General features: G+C 40.3%; 2 protein-coding genes and 1 long non-coding RNA gene across 9 annotated transcripts in view; 2 read left to right on the top strand and 1 right to left on the bottom strand.

Annotated features, from left to right (window-relative positions):
* Nucleotides 1-1108: 1108 nt before the first annotated feature.
* LOC124153242 lies at nt 1109-2071 on the top strand. Its single transcript, XM_046526341.1, has one exon. The coding sequence runs from the start codon at nt 1109-1111 to the stop codon at nt 2069-2071; it is 963 nt and encodes a 320-aa protein (XP_046382297.1).
* A 14103-nt stretch (nt 2072-16174) lies between these two features.
* LOC124154471 lies at nt 16175-18767 on the top strand. Its single transcript, XR_006863923.1, has 2 exons — nt 16175-16526; nt 16626-18767. It is a non-coding gene; the product is annotated as an uncharacterized LOC124154471 (long non-coding RNA).
* Nucleotides 18609-22859, bottom strand: part of LOC124154469 (sortilin-related receptor-like) — an 83440-nt gene continuing 79189 nt past the window's right edge. For 5 of the 7 annotated variants that reach the window (XM_046528222.1, XM_046528218.1, XM_046528220.1 and 2 more), the window contains 3 exons: nt 21428-21713; nt 20734-20951; nt 18609-18831 (listed from right to left, as the gene is read on the bottom strand). In XM_046528222.1, coding sequence (XP_046384178.1) covers nt 18706-18831; nt 20734-20951; nt 21428-21713 — 630 coding nt within the window. In that variant the 3' untranslated portion in view covers nt 18609-18705. Of the gene's footprint in view, nt 18832-20733; nt 20952-21427; nt 21741-22859 lie in introns of those variants that run through there. The other 2 variants (XM_046528223.1, XM_046528225.1) reach the window with 2 other exon arrangements.

The raw sequence follows: 22859 nt of genomic DNA, 5'->3' as shown, positions 1-22859 counted from the left end.
GTTGTTTAGTTGTTGCTGCTGAAAATGTTGTTAAAAATGTTTTTGCCGAAAATAATGTTGAAATTAATGTTGAAAATCTTGTTGCCGAAAATATTGTTGAAAAAAAAGTTGTTGAAAATGTTGTTGTTGAAATAATGTTGTGGAAAAAGTTGTTTTTTGAAATTTTTGTTGAAAAAACTTGTTGAAATTTTGATGAAAATATTGTTGAAAATGATGTTTTTGAAAATGTTGTTTTTGAAAATAATGTTGTTTAAAAGGTTGTTGAAAATGTTGTTGTTGTAAATGTTGTTTAAAATGTTGTTGTTGAAATAAATTATGTTGAACAATTTGCTTTTGAAATTGTTGTTGAAAATGGTGTTTTTGAAAATGTTGTTGAAAATGTTGTTTTTGAAAATAATGTTGTTGAAAATGTTGTTGAAAATTTTGTTGAAAATGTTGTTAATTTTTTTTTTGCTTTTTTTGTTTTTTTTTGTCTATGTTTTTGTCTTTGTTTTTCTTTTTGTGTTTGTTTTTGTTTTTGTCTTTTTTTTGCCCTTTTTTTTATTATATGTTTTTTGCTTTTTTTGTCTTTGTTTTTGTTTTGTTTTGGTCTTTGTTTAAGTCCTTGTTTTTGTCCTTGTTTTTTCATTGGTTTTGTCTTCTTTTTTGTCATTGTCATTTTTATTGTTATTGTTTTTGTTTTTGTTTTTCTCATTGTAGTAAGCGCTCTTTCATTAAGATTATTATAAGCTGCGAGACGACGAGGGTCTCCGACGAGGGTCGCCTTGAACGGACTTCGTTTGGGACCCAGCCATTAAGCACATTCCTGCTGTCATCGGAAGAGTCGCTTAACATATGATCTCTTTCGGTGACTCCAGGGTCGTGGAGCTGGTGGCGGCTAGGAGAGGCAGTTGGGGTTTGGCAGCGAAACATTGTGTACGGCTTGGGCTGAATAAAGCAAGTTGCTATGTGTGAGAATTTGGACTTGTTCCCTGCTTTGTTTCCCCCGAACCCCTTTATCGTCGGCGAAGACGACTTACATTTGGTGTCCGAAGTGGGGGATCTTTGCTAAATACTAGGGGAAGCAACTGCATATCAAGTCACAAACAAAGGTGGAGAACAATCAAGAATGACGGGTCGGATCAGCTTATCGGGCCGCAAGATGAACCTCCAGCAGGCGGTGGATGAGCTATCCGCGCAACTGCGGATTCTCAAGGAAGAAAACGAAGGTTTTCGGGCCCGTGCGGATAACACAAAGGGGGAAGGACAAATCACGGGGAAGTCATTCTCAATGGTATCCTCCATTGAGTATTTCTCTGGCGCAGCGGGGGAGAACGTGGAGACGTTCTTCTCACAAGTGGAGCAGGTGGCGAAACTTGGTGGTTGGAGCGACGACGACAAGTTAAGTGTGGTCACCATACGCACCCGCGGAGGGGCACTAGAGCACCTGCGGGCGAAGGAGAGAGCAGGGGCTGTTAAAACATACGATGACGCTCGGAAGTCTCTGATAGAAAGGTACCGAGGGGTGAAAAACCGACGGTTCTACAGAGAGATGCTTGCTGGCGTCCGCATGGCACCCAGAGAGCGGATCGAGGAATTTGCGGACCGCATTCGTGAATTTAACAGCCACACGTGGAAGGAGGAGGAAGATGTCGCAGCGGCCGCGATACGCCAATCCGAAACGGATGAAAGAGCTTTGGACGCGTTTTTAAACGGCCTGCCGGGCAGAGTGGGGGAACATACGCGTCTTGCGATGCCGGAAACCTTCGACGCAGCCGTTAATGTGGCCGTGCGTATACGCGAGGCAGAGAGAAGGGCTCATCCGGAGACGGAAGAGAGAAACGTTTTCACGATGCGTGAGGGAGTCTGTCATGCTTGTGGGCAACCCGGCCACTTTGCGAGAGAGTGTGCAAACAGGGGTGGAATGCGGTGCTTTAACTGCGGTGGACAAGGACATTGGGCGAGGAATTGCCGAGTGGGGGGCGGATGCGCGTCGGGGGGCGCGTTGAGCAGTCTTTATACGTTTCCGGGGCCGAGCAGGCCGCCCGCCAAGGCCCCCGGTAAAGACTTTGATTCCATGTGTGCACCGTGAAGGGGGAATGGAGGACTTAGCGGTGATTGTCACGTGTGAATATAAGAGGCGGCGAATGTTAGTGGACACTGGGGCCCAGGTGAGTCTAGTGACTAAGGAGTGCTGTGGGGGACAAGTTCCACGTAGGTCTCGTTTTAGGATAAAGGGTCTGACGGGTAGATGTATTTGGAATTACGGAGAGGTAGTGCTTCCGGTATGGTTCGGAAGCGATGTGCATAATCTTCGGGCCCAAGTAGTGGACACCTTGGGCGGGTATGAAGGCCTTATTGGTATTGACTTCCTTCGTGAAACGGGGGCCGTTATTGACGTGAAAAAGGGGGAACTCTCAATTGGGGGGTCAATAATTCCCTTGACCGAGAGAGGAAGAGCGAGATCCGGGGAATTCGCACTGCGGTCAGAGGAGGCATTTGGAGAGGGGCCGGGATGTGCGGTGACGACCATGAGAGGATTTACGACGGGGGGCGTGGCTTCCACCGCCAGAGGGGGCGGGCCCGGAATTATGTCATGGGAACGACCGAGGGACGTGTCGACAGCCGGCTCGGAAGGGAAGCCAGAGGTCGCCGAGAGAAATTTTGACAGCCCTGGGGCGGGAAAACCAAGGAGGAGAGCTAGGCGGCAGCGCGGAAGGAAGCGGCGGAGGGCGGGCGGAATGGCTATCCTGCCGACGGACTCTTCGGTGGGACAGGCGGAGGGGTTGGAGGGGCTGGAGGGGCCTGATTTCGTGGGTCATGAGGGACCTTGGAGCCGCCGGCCACGTGTGGATGTGCCGGTTCGACTCCCAGCGGCGGAAGTAATCTCAGCCCGTTCATCGAAGCTCGTATCCCTCCCCTTACCCGGGCGGGAGTGGACGGAGGGAGAAGAGTGCGACGAAGCAGTGGAAGGGCTAAAACGGGCGTTGACGAGCAGCCCAGTGTTGGTATATCCAGATTTCTCCTTACCTTTCATCATAGCGACGGATGCAAGTAATTTCGCGATAGGTGCCGTCCTATCACAGGTGGTCAATAATGAGGAGCACCCGGTCGCATTCGCATCGAGGATATTAAAGAAACCGGAAGTGAATTATACGACGACGGAGAAGGAACATTTGGCCATTACGTGGGCGGTGGGACACTTCCGGTGTTACATCTACGGCCGGAAATTTACCATTTTGACAGACCACGCCGCGCTCACTTGGCTTTTTGGATTAAAGGACCCCAGTAGCAGGTTAATGAGATGGACTTTGAAATTGAGCGAGTACGATTACGAAGTAATTCATAAACCTGGTAAGACCCATGCAAATGCGGATGCCTTAAGCAGAAAGATTCACCAAGTATCCGTGGAAGAGGTTATAGATTTTCGGAAGGAGCAGGAAAAAGATTCCGAGTGTATTGAATGGAAAGGAAGAGAGGGATTCGTGGTCGATGGGGGTATACTATGGAAGGAAACTATAATGGGAAAAAGAGTAGTAGTGCCTCGCAGCTGCCGGGAGAAAGTGCTCCGTCAGTGCCACGACCATATACTGTCAGGACATTTAGGTGTACAGGCAACAGGAAGTAGGGTTAAAAGGGACTTTTGGTGGCCATCCTATTCGCGAGATGTCAAGAAGTATGTAAAGGGCTGCATTGCCTGTAGTCAGAGGAGCCCCTACGGTAGGTGCAAGGCCCCATTACAAGCACTACCAGCAGCGAATAGGCCTTTCGAGTTTATTGCAATAGACATTGTGGGTCCCCTTCCGAAGACAGAGGAGGGTTATAGGTATATCTTGTCGATACTTGATCATTTCTCGAGATACTTAGTGATGGTACCATTAACAGATCAGAAATCTGAATCCGTTTCAGTGGCACTAGTGAATCAGTGGATACTGAGGTTCGGAGTGCCGGAAACACTTCTTACTGATCAGGGAACTACTTTCATGTCAGATCATTTAAGACAGGTCTGTAAGTTGTTACGAATAAATCAGTTGAGGACGTCACCCTTCCACCCAGAATGCCACGGGCGAGTGGAGAGAGTTCATAGAACTATTGCGCAGATCCTCAGTCATTATGTCAATTTAAGAAACAACGATTGGGGGCGCCATATTGACTTTGTCGTCGCGAGCTACAACTGTAGTTATCATCGTAGCACAGGTTTCACCCCTCATGAATTGGTATTTGGACGTCAAATGGTATCGCCTTACCAATGCGTCGAAGTTGGCGTGTTAGAAAAAGAGCACCCTGGGGTGTCTGGATTAAGGGACAGATTAAAGGAAATGTGGTTTAAGTGTGCGAACAATGATCGCATAGCAGAAAGGAAACGGAGAGAGGCCGTGAAGGGGAAGGGTAAGCGTTGGCAATACAAGGAAGGAGATAACGTATTTCTAAGTGATCCCTGTATGAAGGTAGGGCAAGTGAAGAAATTTCACAAACCATGGAAGGGCCCATACCGCATATCAAAAGTGTTGTCGACATGCAACCTAGTGCTGGAGCTCCCATTCCGCAGCGTATTGGTACACAGGAATCGCATTAAACCCTATTTTGGCCCCATTCCCCCTCCGAGTTTAGGAACAGCTGATCGCAGGCCGGGCAGGCCGAGGAAGGAGCGGGCAGCGCCGCCCTCCCAGCCGCCTGAATCCGCCGCTGTTACCTCTGAGGCCGAATGGGAGTGCGAGGGAGTGGGCGTGTTCGCCCCGGCCGGCGGGTCCGACGACGGGTGGGACACAGCTGAGGAGGAATCATCGTGCAGCACGGAGCCTCCCTACATCCCTCCCCCCCAAGTGCATCCATTGCCGGCCGAACGTTCTCCCTACTACCTCAGATCGTCGGAGCCAAGTGTTGACCCCCCTCCCTCCCCCCTCCCTGAGTCGGCGGGAGAGGCGACAGACCCCCCAGTGTCCTCTCCGCCCCCACAGCCTTCGCCGTTGGAACGCTCCCCGTATTTCCTTCGTCCACGGGCAGCACGACCGTCGGTGGAGGGGGTGTAATTTGGGCAGTGATGATAGAAGAGGGTGCTGGTGAGAGGAAACGAAGAAAAGGAGAGCTATCGCTGTGTCTGGTTTATGTTTCTCATTTGTTTTACTTCTTGTAATTTCTTTTAAATTTGGATTATTTTACGCTTGGATATGTACTTGTTATGTTCTGGATGGGCTGATTTCTTCGGTATAATTGCTCCGAGGGCATCTCAATGGCTGATATGGTAACGCATGTTTTATTGTATTTATTTGTTTTGAGCATTGAATATTTGTAGTTCTCATTGTGAATGTTTATTTGGGAGTAGGGGCGAGTCAATCGGCTCGCGCGTGTAAGGAGTAATTGGATATAATTAAGTGCACTGGAGGGGATCGTGTGGTTTGATAAATCAGTGGGTGTGGTGCAGGTGTTGTGAGTGGCGCTGAATAGTGACGTGAAACCGGTCCTTGAGGTTTTCCGACTCATGGGACTCCATTAGAATGTGCAACAGACTAAAGACAATAACGAAATTATAATGGACATCATGTTGTTAAAAAATTACATGTCTGTAATCACTATCTTTAATTATTGTGATGTCGTTTACCCATTAATGGTCACAGTGGCGTACGAAGGGGTCATTTGATTATTGGACTTGGCTTATTTTTATATCTTTTTGTTCTATGATGTTTTAAATTCCATGAGTTGCTTTGGGAGAGTCAGCAACTCACTTTGGGAGGGATGTGGATGTAAGCGCTCTTTCATTAAGATTATTATAAGCTGCGAGACGACGAGGGTCGCCTTGAACGGACTTCGTTTGGGACCCAGCCATTAAGCACATTCCTGCTGTCATCGGAAGAGTCGCTTAACATATGATCTCTTTCGGTGACTCCAGGGTCGTGGGGCTGGTGGCGGCTAGGAGAGGCAGTTAGGGTTTGGCAGCGAAACAGTGTGTACGGCTTGGGCTGAATAAAGCAAGTTGCTATGTGTGAGAATTTGGACTTGTTCCCTGCTTTGTTTCCCCCGAACCCCTTTATCGTCGGCGAAGACGACTTACATTGTTATTGTTGTTGTCATTTAAATTTTCCTTGTTTTTGTCTTTGTTTTTGCCTTTGTTTTAGTCATTGGTATTATCTTTGTTTTTGTTTTGTTTTTTTTTTGTTTTTGTTTTTATTTTGGTTTTACTTTTTTTATTGTTTTTTTGTTTATGTTTTTATATTTTTTGTTTAAGTTTTTGTTTTTGTTTTTCTTTCTGTTTTTGTTTTTTTTGTTAATGGTATTTCTTTTTTTGTTTTAGTATTTGTTTTTCTCTTTCTTTTGGATTGTAACGGTTATTGTCATTGTTATTTCCATTGTTATTGTCTTTGTTTCTGTTTTTGTCTTTTTTTGTCTGTGTTTTTGTCTTTACTTTTGTCTTTGTTTTTGTAATTGTTTTTGTCATTTTTTTTATTGTTTTTGTAATTTTTTTAATTTTTTAATTTTTTTTGTCTTCTTTTTTATTTTTGTCTTTGTTTTTGCCTTTGTTTCTGTCTTTGTTTTTGTCTTTGCTTTTGTCATTCCTTTATGTTAGTTTTTGTCTCTGTTTCTGTCCTTGTTTTTGTCTTTATTTTTGTCTTCGTTATTTTTTTTCTTTTTGCCTTTGTTTTTGTTTTTTTTGTCTTTGTTTTTGTCGGTGTCATTTTTATTGTCATGGTTTTTGTCATTGTTTTTGTCGTTGTCATTTTTATTTTCATTGTTTTTGTCTTTTTTTTGTCATTGTTATAGCTTTGTTATTGTTTTTGTTTTAATTTTTGTTTTTATATGTAGTATATGTTTTGCATTATATTTATGTTTTGTATTTTGACAAACTTTCCAACTTTCCAAATTTCCAAATTTTCAACATTCCAACATTCCAACTTTCCAACATTCCAACATTCAAACATTCGAACATTCCGACATTCCAACTTTCCATTTTTACAACTTTCAAACTTTCCAAATTTTCAATATTCCAACATTCCAACTTTTCATTTTTCCAACATTCCAAATTTCCAGCTTTACAAATTTCCCACTTTCTAACTTTCCAACATTCGAACATTTCAACTTTCTAGTATTCCAACAAGCCAACTGTCCAACATTCCAACATTCCAACTTTCCAACATTCACCAATACACACATTCCAGCATTCCAACTTTCCAACATTCCAACATTCCAACTTTCAAACTATCCATCTTTTCAAATATCAAACTCTCCAACATTCCAACATTCAAACTTTCAACCTTTCCAACATTCCAACATACCAACATTCCAACTTTCCAACTTTCAAAATCTCCAACATTCAAACATTCCAACCTTTCAACATTCCAACTTTCTATTTTTCCAACTTTCTAAATTCCAACTTTCAAACTTACCAACTTTCCAACTTTCCAACATACTAACATTCCAACCTTCCAACATTCCAAATTTCCATTTTTCTAACTTTCCTACTTTACAAATTTCCAACTTTCCAACATTCCAACATTCCAACATTCAAACATTCCAACATTCCAACATTCCAACTTTCCATATTTCCAACTTTCAAACATTACAACTTTCCAAAATTCCAACTTTCCAACATTCCAACATTCAAACATTCCAACAGTCCCACATTCCAACCTTCCAACATTCCATTTTTCCATTTTCCAACTTTTCAACATTCCAACATTCCAACTTTCAAACTTTCCAACATTTAAACTTTCCAACTGTCCAATTTTCCAACTCTCCATCATTACAAAATTCAAACATTCAAACATTCCAACATTCACACATTCCAAACTTCCAACATTCCAACTTTCCATTTTTCCAACTTTCGCACTTTCCAACTTTCCAAAATTCCAAATTTCCAACATTCAAACTTTCCAACTATCCAACATTCCAACATTCCAACTTTTCAACTCTCAAACTCTCAAACATTACGAAATCCAACATTGAAACTTTCCAACTTTATAACTTTCCATTTATCCAACATTCCAACATTCCAACTTTCCAACTCTCAAACTCTCAAACACTACAAAATTCCAACATTCAAACTTTCCAACTTTATAACTTTCCATTTCTCCAACATTCCAACACTACAACATTCCAACATTCAAACATTCCCACATTCGAACATTCGAACCTTTCAACATTCACACTTTCCATTTTTCCAACTTTCATACTTTCCAAATGTCCAACTTTCCATCATTCCCAATTTCCAACATTCCAACATTTCAACATTCCAGCATTCCAACATTCAAATATTCCAATATTCCAACATTCCACCATTCCAACATTCCAACGTTCAAACATTCCATCATTCCAAATTTCCAACATTTCAACTTTCCAAATTTCCCACTTTCTAACTTTCCAACATTCACCAATACCAAAATTCCAACATTCCAACTTTCCAACATTCCAACATTCTAACTTTCCAACTTTTCAACTTTTAAACTATCCAACATTCCAACATTCAAACATTCCAACCTTCCAACATTCCAACTTTCAATTTTTCTAACTTTCCTACTTTACAAATTTCCAACTTTCCAACATTCCAACATTCAAACTTTCCAACTTTCCAACATTCCAGCTTTCCAACTTTACAACTTTCCAACTCTCCAACATTCCAACTTTCCAACCTTCCAAAATTACAATTTTCCATTTTTCCAACTTTCCAAATTACAACTTTCAAATTTTCCAACATTCCAACATTCCATTTTTCTATGTTTCCAACATTCCAACTTTCCAACTTTCCAAACTTTCCAACATTCCAACTTTTTAACTTTCCAAATTTCTAACACTCCAACATTCCAACATTCAAACATTCCAACATTCCAATATTCCAACATTTCAGCCTTCAAACATTCCAACTTTCCATTTTTCCAACTTTCCAAATTTCCAACTTTTCAACTTTCCAACTTTCCAACATTCCAGCATTCCAACATTTAAACATTCCAACTTTCCAACTTTCCAAACTTTCACACATTCCAATATTCCAACATTCAAACTTCCCAAATTTCCAGCATTCCAACTTTCCAACTCCAAATGTTTTTGAAAATACTTTTGTTGAAAATGATGTTGTTGAAAATGTTTTTGAAAATGTTGTTGTTGAAAATGTTGTTGAAAATGATGTTGTTGAAAATGTTGTTGAAAATATTTTTAAAAAGGTGGTTGAGATTGTTGTTGAAAATGTTGTTGAAAATGTTTTTGTTGAAAATTTTATTGAAAATGTTGTTGTTGAAAAATTTGTCGTTTTTTTGTTGTTGTTGAAAAATTGTCGTTGTTGTTTTTGTAGTTGTTGTTGAAAAAGTTGTCGTTGTTGTTTTTGTTGAAAAAGTTGTCGTTGTTGTTGTTGTTGTTGTTTAGAAAGTTGTCGTTGTTGTTGTTGTTGGTGGTCGATGTTGTTGTTGTTGAAAAAGTTGTCGTTGCTGTTGTTGTAAGTGCTCGTTCCATCCATACCTTCTGCATCCTTCGTATCTCATCTAAAAGCTCCCTATCCTCACCCATCCTGTCCAGCACTTCGTCGTTCCTCCTCCAATCCGTCCACTTCACCTTCTTCATTCTTCGCCACACCCACATATCGAATGCCTTGATTCTTCCTTCGTCCTCCTTCCTAAGTGTCCACGTTTCTGCACCGTAATGCGCTATACCCCAGATCAGGCTCTTCACTAGCCTTTTCTTTAAATCCTTACCCTTCCTTTGCTAATGCAATTCTCTTCCTAAAATCCTTACTACTGTATCCGTTTTCCTCTAATGCGGAGCCTAAATAGTTGAACTGCTCATCTGCTCAAGTTTTTCACCACCCACATTTATCTTAAGTCTAACATTCCTTGCTAGTGAGGCTTTACAAATCGCGTAATATTGGTCTTATTTTGATTAATCCTCATCCCATATTCCTCGCAACGCTCGTGTAACGCATCCACTAGAGCCTGAAGCCCCCTTGCTGACTGGCTAATGAACGCCTGATTATCAGCGAATCTCAGTGATTTGAACATCATTCCTCCTACTTTCACTCCAGCTTCTAACTCATCCCACGATTCCCTTACCATCCCTTAAGCGTACACGTTAAAGTGCATCGGCGATAGAGGATAGCCTTGCTTCACTCCGCGGCCCATTCTTGCCCACACAGATTCACCGTCCGCTACCCTCACTTGCGAAGTCTGTGCCATATACAGATTACTAATCAGACGCCTATCCCTCCAATCTACACCTATTTTCTTGAAAATATCCATTAACTTTACCCACTCCACACTTTGAAATGCTTTCTTAAAATCCACAAAGCAGGCATACACGTCCTGGTAATATTCAAAGTTCCTCTCCACCAGGGACCCCATTATCCTTATTGCGCCACGAGTTGACTTCCCTTTTCTAAAACAAAACTGATCATCGCCCAAATACTCGTTAGCCCTCGCCTCCATTCTTCTATTCAATATCCTCAGTACCACTTTCGCCGCGTGAGATACTAAGCTAATAGTCCTATAGTCCCGCATTCAAAAAATTTGTATGCAGTTTCCATTAACAAACCTGCATAATAGGTTTACATCCGAGAAAGGGGAAAGAGGAGGGTTCAAAGACGAGGGCGAGGTTATGAAAGGGAAGGAAAATATCTAACGAATTCGGGAAAGAAGAAATGGGAGATATAAGATTAATAGCTTAGAGAGTTTTGGCATATCAGTGGCATACCTATAGGAGGGGATTATGGGATATTTCTCCCCCGCCCCAATGCCTCTGATAAATCAAAATGTTTTTAAAAAACGTTTTCTGGATTTGATATATATTGCAACTGCATCTGCTTAAAATTACATCTTAAGTGCCAAAATGATGGAAAATGCATTTTCAGGCATGTTTTGTTTCAACATTTTTATGAACTCCCCGTTTTCTGAGGGGGTAGTCCCCACTTACCCCCTTTCATCACTCCCCCTCAAAGGCCCCCCACTCCCAACAAATCATATTCCTAGTTACGCCACTGCGGTATCCCATTGCGGAATTAGCGAGTGTCGCTGATAAAGGAAGGGTTAGGAATTTACAAAGGAAAACTACGTGGTAAGTGAAGCTCAACAGGAACTAGAAAGGAGAGGAATGCATAACGAAACAGGAAATCTAAAAGGTGGGAGAGAGCGGCGATTCGTATTACGAAGGTGGCATAGGGAAGGGTTACTTTCCAGAAGAAAGAATCAGGTGTTGAGGATGTGGGGGGCATGCGTGTTTAGCGACACAAAGGAAAGATCAAGATTCCATTGAGAAAGAATGCGGAAGACAGAGCTGAATAGTTAGCAAGAAATTGGTCACGTTGAAATAGTTTTTTAAAAGAATAATTTCTGGCTTTCCTGATATTTCCGATATTATACCCTAGTCCCCAGTAACAAAGTAAAACAATTTAAAATGCACAATCATAGGTAACTAGATTTACATTTGGAACCGTTCGAAGAGCGTCGTTGTCCGAGATACTGAACCAATCGCAACATGGTCCCTTTTTTCCGATTTCGATGATAAAAATAAATACATTTTATTTCGAAATAATATAATATCGTTGCTATATGTGGTCTTAATGTGGTCTTCAGTCATTAAAGCTGATGCTGGGGTTTGAAATGTCACACATTAAATAACGTATCTGTTTACGTATTATTTTCTCTTACATTTGGAGCAGCAAATCAGCCGTCCGATCCATTTTCAAAATATTATCACGTGTTGTTATCAATATTGTCCACCTTGTGTGCGAGTAACAATTTTCTTTATCACCCTTGGTTACTGATATAAAAATTAAGCATTCTTAAGAACTAAAAAAAATTAAATTTTCAGAAGATCGACATAATTTTTGTTGACCTATACCCGATTGAAATCCTTTAACCTTTGTCAGCACAAAGGAGAGTATAACATATTGTAAAAATGCGATTAATTGACCATTAAATACAATCAACCATAATCTTGTCGCGGGTTCAGTGACATCCGGAGGTGGTAGGGAGACCCACCCCGGCCCACGGGATCGGGTTATCATAGTGGAAGGAAAGACTCGTTGAGGTAAAGTTTAAAACACCCGGGGGGGTGCGTTTATTGGTTACTCTCCCCTACAAGATTGAGTGCAAAGGTGGGTGGCGAGGTCCGCGGCGCGGCTACTGCTTCCGCGGGGCTTGGGCTGGATCGGTCCGGAACGGCCTCTCTGGGGATCTCCGGGGATCCACGACAGCTCTGGCGGGGGTTCCGGCGTTGGCGGCGGGTCCACGAGCCGCAGGCGGGATGGCGGCGTCAGCGGTCACCGGCCAAGTGCTCCGTCTCAGCTCCGATCCTCTGACTTCGCGGGCGGCTTCCGGCTGAGGTAGGGGACGAAACCCGTTAGGTTAGGAAGACCGACGAGGGAGTCAATCGGCTTCTTGCCCTAAGGTTCCCTCCACAAGGAAGAAAGGCCGACGAGGGGGTCAATCGGCCACTTCCGTAAGGTTCCGTCAAAAAGGGAAGAAGACCGACGAGGGTGTCAATCGACTTCTTGCCCTAAGGTTCCTTCCTAAAGGGAGGAAGACCGACGAGGGTGTCAATCGGCTTCCTTTCCCTAAGGCTCCCTCCTCCGCACTGCTTTCCCTGGTCTCGGGCTCCTCGTTATATACCCCTGCCTGGCCGCCCTCCGTCCAATGAGGGTGCTCCGCTGGGACACGTGGTGACGCGTTCGATGAGGAGGTGGTGTGAGGGCAGGTGTGCATTTAGACGCGGGAGTGGGGGAATCGCGTGGTGTGAGAGCAGGTGCGCCAGTAGATGCGGGAGTGGGGGAAGCGCGTGGTGTAAGGGGATGGCAGCGGGCCGGAGTGGAGAAGGTGTGAGAGGAGATGAGGGGAAAATGTGTGGTGTGAGGGGAGGTCACGTGGTGCCGCGTTCTTCGCTGTGGCGCGTACGTCAAGTGGGTTTTGCCCATGTTCTAATGCAGCACAACAATCTCAGGAAAAAGTCCCATGGTGGCTCAAAACCTTTTTGTCCTTCCTGGATATTTCCTTCATTTTCTGAGGGCCTAGGATAATGTTTTCCAGCGCTCGACGTGCAAATTTTAACAACCAACACGAGGGCAAAGACTTGAATAAGTTATCTAATGAATTTCAGCAGTTCATAATTTTGTAGTCTGGGCCGATAAGTGTTTTTTGGTAATATACTATGGTTCTGCTCTATAGAGCGTTCCACATTTAGTTGACAGTATGGGCTCTTACGTAGAATCGTTTCCCATGTTAATCTCCATAACGCCGGGAGCGCGGTGTTGTCAATGACAGCACGAAAATTAATGTTTCGCTACACACTGAATCAAATTGTATTCCTATGTAAAAAGAGATGCTGCATTCGTTGCTTGTAATAGTTTTTCGATAAAAATTATAACAAAAGTCTTAAAAAACATTTCCTTACATTTCCGTCATAAACGTGTATTTTTTTACTTTATCTTCTTCTCGCAATTACTGCCTGACCATTGTCTGTATTGAATCGAATCTTCTGCGCCAAATTCTTCACACTAATTCCTCTTTAAAGGCCTTCACCAATTGAATAATGATGGAGTTCAAATGTTGTTATGCCGACTTAATACCCTTTAGGACAATAACATTTTGATTTTTGCAAGGTAAAAAGTAGTCTCTTACTAACTTACGTTTCTTACGTGGTAGGTCCCTATATGCTGCGTATCAAATAGGAAGAAAAATACAAAGTCATTTGTGGTGAAAAAATCATTAACTTACATCAATTCTGAAGGGAGTTACAAGGTCTTGATATCAAGAAATAATATTACGGCGCCGCTGGGCCGGGCTTCATGCTTTTTCTTGCGCGCAGAGGGAAAATTCTCTAACGGAAAAGGAGTTTTTTGTCAATGCATACTATAAAATGTTATTATCTATCCGTTTGATATCCTAAAAAGACGATATTTATACGTCGTAGCAGTTGTGTTTTTCTCTAAGTATATTGATATACACGAAAGTAAGCAAGCGGCTTGGAAATACGACACTTTCGCCTTGGGTGTTTCGGTCCCACCGCGGAAACCAAGAAAGAGAATATCTCATAGTCTGTGCGAAACACTACCCCATCCAGTGTACGCCTTCTACAAAAGGTGGCTTTGATTTTTCCTCAAGTTCCTTTCACAGGGTACCATGAAACATCTGCACCAGAAGCTACCCTTGGCGAAGGGGCCGTGGGAAGAATTTACGAAGGCGTTCAGTTTGTCGTTGCATTTTTTGGAGTGAACAAGTGTTGTGTGGTCTGCTGAATTTGAGAATTGTGAAGTGTTTTTTACTCTTATCTCTGCTGTAACCCACCCAATCAACATGTCCGATACAATGAAGAGGAGAAAAGGTGAGAAGCTCATAAGCCACGAAAGACAGTTGGTTATATAAGTTACTTAGTGTAAGTCGATGATAATATTTACTTTTTCTCTACGTTTATGTAAAAAAATGGGCTAAAAACAGGCTCCACCATTTCATTATAAATCTTTGGTTATTGATGAAACGAAATCTTTAAAAACCCATCAAATTGAAGAAATAGATATACCAATTAAGATGGTATAACAGTCTTTTCGATAAACTATTCATGAAACCACTGCACAAGAATAAAGTTGGCAATTTTCAGAAAAAATCGAGGGTGGTCATTTTTCACTACATTTTTTCAACTTTGACCCCACATATATATTTTTAGCGTAAAAACATAGGAAAAAATTAAACTGCAAAGTAATGCACAATTACGTTGAGAGTATATATGCGAAGTTACAACTTCCTATCTCAAAAAAAATTGTTTTTGAGGTTTTGGCCATATTTTTTTTATTCTAGCCCACTGTGCGTCGGCATGAAGAATTCAACGTTCAAGAAGACTGAAATGGAGAACTGAGAGCAGAAAGTTTTGATACTATTACTTCGGACAACTAGAAGAGCTATGTTGAACACGTCAAGAAGGTGGAAAATAAATCAAATCAAAAGACATTTGGCACGCAGACAATTAGCAGAATGATACAGAGAAGTTGATTGTTCGTATGACATCGTCTCCAACCGCGGAGCCAGGGCCACAGCCGAGCACATCCCGCTACATTAAGGGAGTGAAAAGTCTGTCGGACTCCTAAACGAGTAGGCATGGAAGGACGGTTACCATTTATTACCTTTTTTGTGTTTCTGCTGATTACGACGCTCGTGTAGTATTAATCCTCAGGCAAGGAGTTTTTATTGAGATTTGAAAGATTACTGCTATTCATAATTTATCTGCGTCACAAATTGCATCATAACGCTGGTCAAACTATAGTCAATAAATTGAAGAAGAGAACAATGCTTAAAAAACATAAGCAGTAGCCCCAATAGGTGCGTGTGTGGCCAATGCGTTAAAATACTTGTATTCAATGTTGTCAGGAATGTTCTTTACTTACCTCGTCCTAAAATTATGCTGGATGACAATTATTCTGGTGGTAGTGAATTATGTTTCTAACATATTTACGCATACATTTATTATTTCTTTTTCATGGAGTTTATTGCGTTTTATCTCCTTCCATGAGTCGATAATGTTTGGATCCACACTGATATGAGAGAAAATTTCAAAAAAGGTTATGGATGGTTTTTCAAGTAGGACTTTCCATGATTGATCTTTGGAGTAGTAAAAAGAATCGGCTACTACTTATTCCTGATTGTCTACTCGATTTATCCCTGAGTTTTTATTAACGCTCTTCGCATAATTAAGGCACGTATGAATGTTTAGAGGCAAGGTATCAATTAGGTCACCTTGATTACGGAAAACGTCTTACCGCTTACGTCAGTGGAAATAGACGTTTCCCTTACATGAATACATTAAAAACCCAATTATCCGTTGATATGAACATCGTTGTCTTATACAACATCGCATTTCACGCAATGCTAGCCAGAGCCAAAAAATATTGCATAACATGCAATATTTTTTATATTACAGATTATTCATTATTCAGCTTGTTCCTTGAATAAACACATACATAAAATATCAAAAGACTTTTCCTTTTATATTGCAGCAAAGGCATTCTAATGTACGCTAAAAAATTCCTAAATTTACTCTGTCTTTCGTGAGATCCCTAACTCCTTTTTGAACTAAACCATTTTAGCACCCTATTATGAGTGGGTGCATACATTTTCAGGATGCCTGCCGCCGGAGCGGAAGCTTGGCAACACTGTTCTCCATAAGGCCCGTAGGTCAACTAAATGTGGAACGCTCTATACCAACCCTAAGTAGCGTAGCATATTTCCTTTATTTTCTGAGCATCATCTTTTTAACAGCATTTTTTTCCAAAATTTTCCAGGAATAAATTATTCAAATAATATAGTATGGATTGATTTACAATATTATGCAAGCCATTTCTGTATTTTTTATGACCAATTCCAGTAAATAATGAATTTTTTCTTTCAGTGACGATGGATTTGAACGTGATCTTGTGTTTCACCAGTGCACTAGGATCAGGTCCGTGAGCGGTGATCCATACGCTGTTCCGCCTCCTTCCGCCCAGGGCAGATGTACAACAGGACAAAGGGCTATGTCAAAATTCCTGGGGATAGTTGTGAAGGAGGTTATGAAACACGTTTCCTACCAGATCTTCTATCATGCCCATATAAGTAATCGAAAATGCCTGTAGGGCATACACTTAATTTTGGCTTGGATTTTCATTTTGTACTATTAACATATTGAAACTTAATTTCTCTGCATTTTTTCAGGGAGAAAAAGAAATTCATCCTTGCAAACAGGTTTAAAGGAAGATAATTCTATGTATAAGGCTACCAGATCACAAACTTCAGGTCCTCCCTGTTGAAAACCTTAAAAATGATATAGCCGTTGAATTTTACCTGAGAAACAATTGTGTGTATTGCGCGGATATCGATGATGATGTTATTGGAGTACGTATTCATATCATTTGAATATTTGAGGATATATTGATGTTGTTTTTCTTTGTTTCAACTTCGCGTCTCAATTTTCAGAGGCAGTGCATTTCAGATGGGAAGGAATTGCCAGAGACATTAGTGGCAACAGATGTGGGCGCCATGGAAGGCATGGCTCTAGACTGGGTGAGCAACCTGCTCTTCTTTGTGGATGAAAGTAGATCCACGATTGAGGTGATCCCAATTGATGTAAAGAGGCTCGGCTGGATGTGCAGGGCCATTCTGAATTCCACCGTCCTCGGGAGACCTAGAGGGATTGCTGTCCATCCCATGCAAGGGTAACTATATCCTCTGCTCAATCAAATGTGCTCTTTTGTTTCCTCTCTGTCTCTTCGAATGCTTCAAATCGGTGGATGGTCTCAGGGAAGTTTTGCTCGAGTTGGTGTTGCTTTGCGTTTTGCTTTATATTTGTTACTCTTTTTGCGTTTATAGGGCTAATTTAGTCAACGCATAAGAGCATCTTGATGAAATAATTATTACATTTTTTCGCACGGAATATTTATAGCTCATAATATCATTAACTGCTAAATAAATTGTCCTTGTCGTTACAGAGGTAAAAGTGCAATGCTGTAGATGATCGATGATCCGGAAATCTAAATGACGCAATGGTCGTAACAACGGAAGGTTTTCTTGAGTTTTCGAAATTTCTGTTTTTTAAAGTTGCATGGTCATAAATGCAGCCATCTCAGTGGTTGAATTGCTGTCTCATAACCTAGCTGTCTTCACACCAATCACACAAAAGCTTTTCTTTCACGGTATCAGTGAAGGTATGATGTCCATTTCTCGAACTTTCCGGACTTAATTGGGATAGGAATGGAAATACGTTGAAATTTACATTGCGCACGACGCACGCCCAAATTCTTCGAAATCCCTTCGATGTTGCCTGCAGTTTTATGAAAAAATTTGGAACATCAATATTGATTATTTTCCTCCATGAAGTGTGACTACCTATTTTATCATTCATTGAGCTCCGACCGTCATAAAGAGGAATTCTACTAACATATTTTATCTGCATTCAATCATTTTGCAGCGGTGAGATTCAACATTTTGGTTCAAACAGGTTTCAAAACACAAATTAAGAGGGCAATTGAGCAATTTGATACGACATGGGAACGAATAAACGAAAGACTCGAAACACTTCTCCGCCGAAAAAAAAGAAAGCAAAGACTATTATCTCCGAGAATCGTTCCAAGAAGTAGTCTGCAAGAAAGAAAGAAAAAAGAATTCGGACCATAGTGGGAAACGACGTAACAGCTATCGTGTTCAACGATCCCGAACATCCTGCTTGCTTTTCCACAGCCTGACAGGTTTAAAAAATAATATAAGACAGATATTATCCTAAATGGATGGGTCAGCAAACTTCAAAATAATTAATAATCAAACAGTTTTTCCCCAAACAATGAAAGACTTCAATTGGTAATGAAAAGAACTCATGCCGTCAAATATTTTGCTGAAATCCTTGGTGATATGAGACAGTTTTCCATGAAATGATGCAATGTGATGCAATGATGTGATAATGTTTTCCAGGCCTCCACTGCATTCTTGCTTAACTGCGACTTCTGACCATAAGATTATTACCGGCAAAACTGTCTTCAACTGACTAAAGACAATGAGTTGCCCAGAAAATATGATTGCATCTACCATTTACCGTCGAGGCCTTCTCAAGAAAGTACTTCATAGTGATAAAGACACACTGTGATTTTGGATAATATTGAGCATATCATGGGATGCATGTCAAAATCTAACTTAAGAGATGGTACCTCCGTTTTGATTCTCTTCGTCTTGGTTTTATTCGTTTTTGGGTAAAATATTTACATTATGGGATACACGTTGTAACCTTCTAGGTTGGGAATCTTCTTCAAACACTTTTTTCACTATCCTTTATGACTTTCAGATCTTCGGCTACATTGATCGTTGCATTCTTGTCAAAAGTCAGAGTGACTACTTTGGAGCTGTTGCTCTCCACAGCATTCATGGCTGAAACCTGCATAAATAAAAAAATTAAATTTGGACTTAAATAAATTTAAACTTTTATTAATGATTGAAAGTAAGTCGGTAACCTACCTAACGACTATGAGGTGACTTTATTTAAATTCAAGTGCTTAGAGCTAATTTTCTTTTCAAATCTTTAGTTCAGCTTTCGTGCATTTTTTGCAATTTATATTTCATAAATTACACAAGAAATACTAGGATCATAGGTATTTTACCATAACAAGCTATAGCTCACATTACAATGGTGTGAAATTGAGCAATTAATAACAGTGGAATACCAAAAGTAATTTGTGCCGGTGATTTACTGGATGTTAGCCATCCACACAGTTAACAATAAAAGGTTCTGGGTTCATTAAGTTCAATTTAATTTTTGGTACCCCCATTTCCCAATTATTCGGCGTACAGTAGTTTCTGAAACGGGATGGTTTAACCGAATACTTAGCTGCCTACACGTTTTCTCGGCTTATTGGATTTTATTTAAGGCCGAACTAAATTATTCAAATCAATCTGTACACCTGTGTTTTAAATGCAATTCATTTAGTAAATTATTATTGTGGAGAGTTTTTAGAAGCTCCACATGAAGTTTAAGGTTACGATCACTAGGTTTGGTGCTGTCAATCTCGCAGGACTAGATAGGGAGGTACTTTTGGACAAATTCAATAGCCTTGCTGACAAACTGAGTAATAGAAGAAATGGCCATTGTAAATTCTGCGGAGTAATTTTTTTCATCTTTCCATTCGTTCTGGCATACCCTCTGAAATTTTTAAGGGTGTTTTTTAATGCCTTGGGATCAGAAAGTGCTTATGAGTTGCATAAAGGCATTGTCCTGAAAACATGCCAAAGAAAATTTATAGATGAAGATCTTATTCTACAATATATAAATTCTTTATATGTGCTTGAATTTTTGTGTTACTACATAGTTCAAAAAAGAAATTTCAATGCCATTGCCACCTTTTTCAAGGGATGGTAGAAGCTTCTGGTTGTAGTTACAAATGGGAGTAGCTCTCAATAGTTAATTATTGGCACGTTTAAACTGGATAAAATTTAACTTATTGGCAGTACGGTGATTATAAAAATAATGGCAGCAGTCTGAATAGTAAACTATTGGCGGTAGTTCTCAGTGGCTCATAGATAGGGAGTAGTTCTCAAAAGTACCTGAAGATGACAGACTTTCCCATCAAAATGTTGGTCCAGACAAACACAATAACCAAGTAGGAAACCGGTGAAACTTTCTTGAACACAATGAGTCGGGGAAAATCAAAAATCTAATATAGTAATTGATTTCGCGTAAAAAAGACTCAAAAATCATATTTTTGCAGCATATCGTATATTTTGTGTAATTAAAGAGTCATTGGGGTACGCAAAAATTCAGTGCCTTGAAATATTCATTTTTAATTCACAAATGAAATTAACACATAATTCATTAAAACAATAGTCCTGGATATGTACTCATTATGAAGAATTGGTAGCGACGACATGTACCATTACTTCACAAATCTAATTAACACATTTTGCAAACACAATTTTTACTGGATAAGTGCACATGAAGATAAATCAGGAGCAACAACAGGTACGACCAAATGCCACAGATCACCATTACGTGCCTCCCCCTTTGTTTTCTGATGTCCTCAAAGAGAAGATTTGCAGCCTCAAGAGATAAGGTAAACATTGAAATATCAACTTAAAAACAAGTTCTTATATTAGCAGAACCATGATCAACAGTCTGCTAACAATGGCCTTTTCTTTTGAAGAATAGGTCACCCATTTGATACATGATAAGAAGTATGATAGACTGGTGAGGAAGGATGATAAAAAAATTTAGAATAAATGATTCGAAATTTCTCAAGGGGCATTATTTAATAATTAACAGGAGAGAAGAGACAAAATGACCTACCCAGAATGAGTAATTGAATCCTCCAACGAACTGCGATGTGATGAGTACTTTATTATGCGCTGCGTGGTCAATACGCTTCCTCAGGGGTGGGATAGGAGGTACCATGTTCACTACATAGGCCGTGATCTCACCATTGGGGTGCAGGGGAGGCATCCACGACACCTCCACCACAGTGGCGCTCTTCTGTACCACCGTCACGTTCCTTGGTGGTGAGGGGACTGCAAGAAACAATTGTCCCATCACATACCCTCCACATACAGTGAACATACTACTTCAAAAAGCAATTACAAGCAGCACATGCAAGACACCATGGATAGTTGTATGGGATTCAAAACAAAATATAAAGGGAGTTTCAGGAGGAATCTGTAATACTTCAGGTGGAATTAGAGGAGACAATTTTAAGTGTTTTTCGTCCGTAAACATAGGTCACATTTCCTTAGTTACTGAGCCATGGCAATGCGAACAATTTTGGATACACTTTGCAGTTACCATGAAAACAGATTTTCTTGGGTATCCAGACTTTTCGACATTTTTTTCTACTCTCAGGATTTTTAAGGGCATTAAATAACTAAGATTGGATGAAAATGTGTGATTATAATTGTCTGAAACCATTAATCTCAAAATGGGTGAGATTGCACAATAGTATGATTGATACTCACTCAAACGCACAACAAATTATTAGAAATGGACTCACCATCTTGGGCAGTTGTGACCCAGGCATAACTGGCCGGAGGGAACACCTGGTCGCTATCCTTGATTTTCACGTACACTGTCAGGTTGTAAGATGTGTAAGGAGTAAGATTGACAAACTTGAATTCTAGCTCTGATATCCATTCAGTGTGATTAACCCACTTGTCGGAATCAAGAACAGAATATGAAGGTAAGAACTCAAATTTGGTGTCATTTGGAGTCGAGATCCACCAGTAGAGGAGTAGACTTGTTGGGCTTTTACTGTGCGAATCGACGCCCATTCGAAGAACCTGTTAAGGAGCACAAAGTGTGACTGACTGTGATGCACATAGCACAACAACAACCAGAATAGCACAAACAACAATGTTATTTAATCCGCAAATTAATTAAAACACCCTAAAAAAACGACACGGTCAAAACAAAGCAATGGAGTTGTTTCTGATTTTCTTCATTGCCACCATGGAAAATTTATTAGGTCTGAAGCACACCATTCAAATTAAAAGATCGTTGATATTTAACGATAAAGAATAGAGAGTTTAGGGTGGTATATGGATTTATCAGTATTTCACAACATAAAATCAATAACAAAAAGTATTTTCTAATAAATTTAGTGGAAATAACTACCGGGAATGTTACAAAAAGTCACTAAAGAAAAAAAGTTGTTCAAAACAAAAGAAAACATTTCTCACGACTTATTATAAAGGTTTTAAATAAGATAATTCGATATTACGAAGATCCATTTTTCCGGTCCTGCTGACTTTGTATATCCGAGAGTTTAATGTATCACCTATGACATCAACTAAGATGCAATCATAATAGTTTCTAGCTAAAGGTCTCTCCTCCCATGCCCTCTAGTGGCGGGGATAGGTGAGATGGGTATAACTGTCATCTATGCTATGTATACCAATAACCGCAATCCTACAGATGAGATTTGTGTGTTTCACGGGGTAAAAATTTCATTATTCAAGTTGCAATAAAAGTGGTAAATAACAATTTTAAATTGAGTGGTGTGCTTCAGACCTAATAAATTTTCCATGGCGACAATGAAGGAAATCAGAAACAACTCTATTACTTTGTATTGACCGTGACGTTTTTTAGGGTTTTCATCCCATCCTACCATTTTAAAAACGGTGAAAAATGAAACCCAAAAACCAAAGAGGGCCAACATATTGAGGCATAATTTTCAAGAGTTCACGAAAGCAAACCAGCATTACAAAATTATAAATCTACACGATATTTAGAAAATAATGAGATACAACGCGACATATTTCTGGCATCAATTTGTTTGTTAATCATGTTTACAGTAGTACCAGACAATAAGCTCTTAGTCAGATTGATATCGTGTTTTGGATTAATCTTATTCAAATATTAAGCAGATTGCAATTTTTTTAATCCCATGGATATAAAATAGTAATTTTTATCTTTTACGGGATTAG

This window comes from Ischnura elegans, chromosome 2, assembly GCF_921293095.1.
Source record: "Ischnura elegans chromosome 2, ioIscEleg1.1, whole genome shotgun sequence".
NCBI classification, from domain to species: Eukaryota; Metazoa; Arthropoda; class Insecta; order Odonata; family Coenagrionidae; genus Ischnura; species Ischnura elegans.
This window is presented reverse-complemented; position numbering and strand designations above follow the sequence as displayed.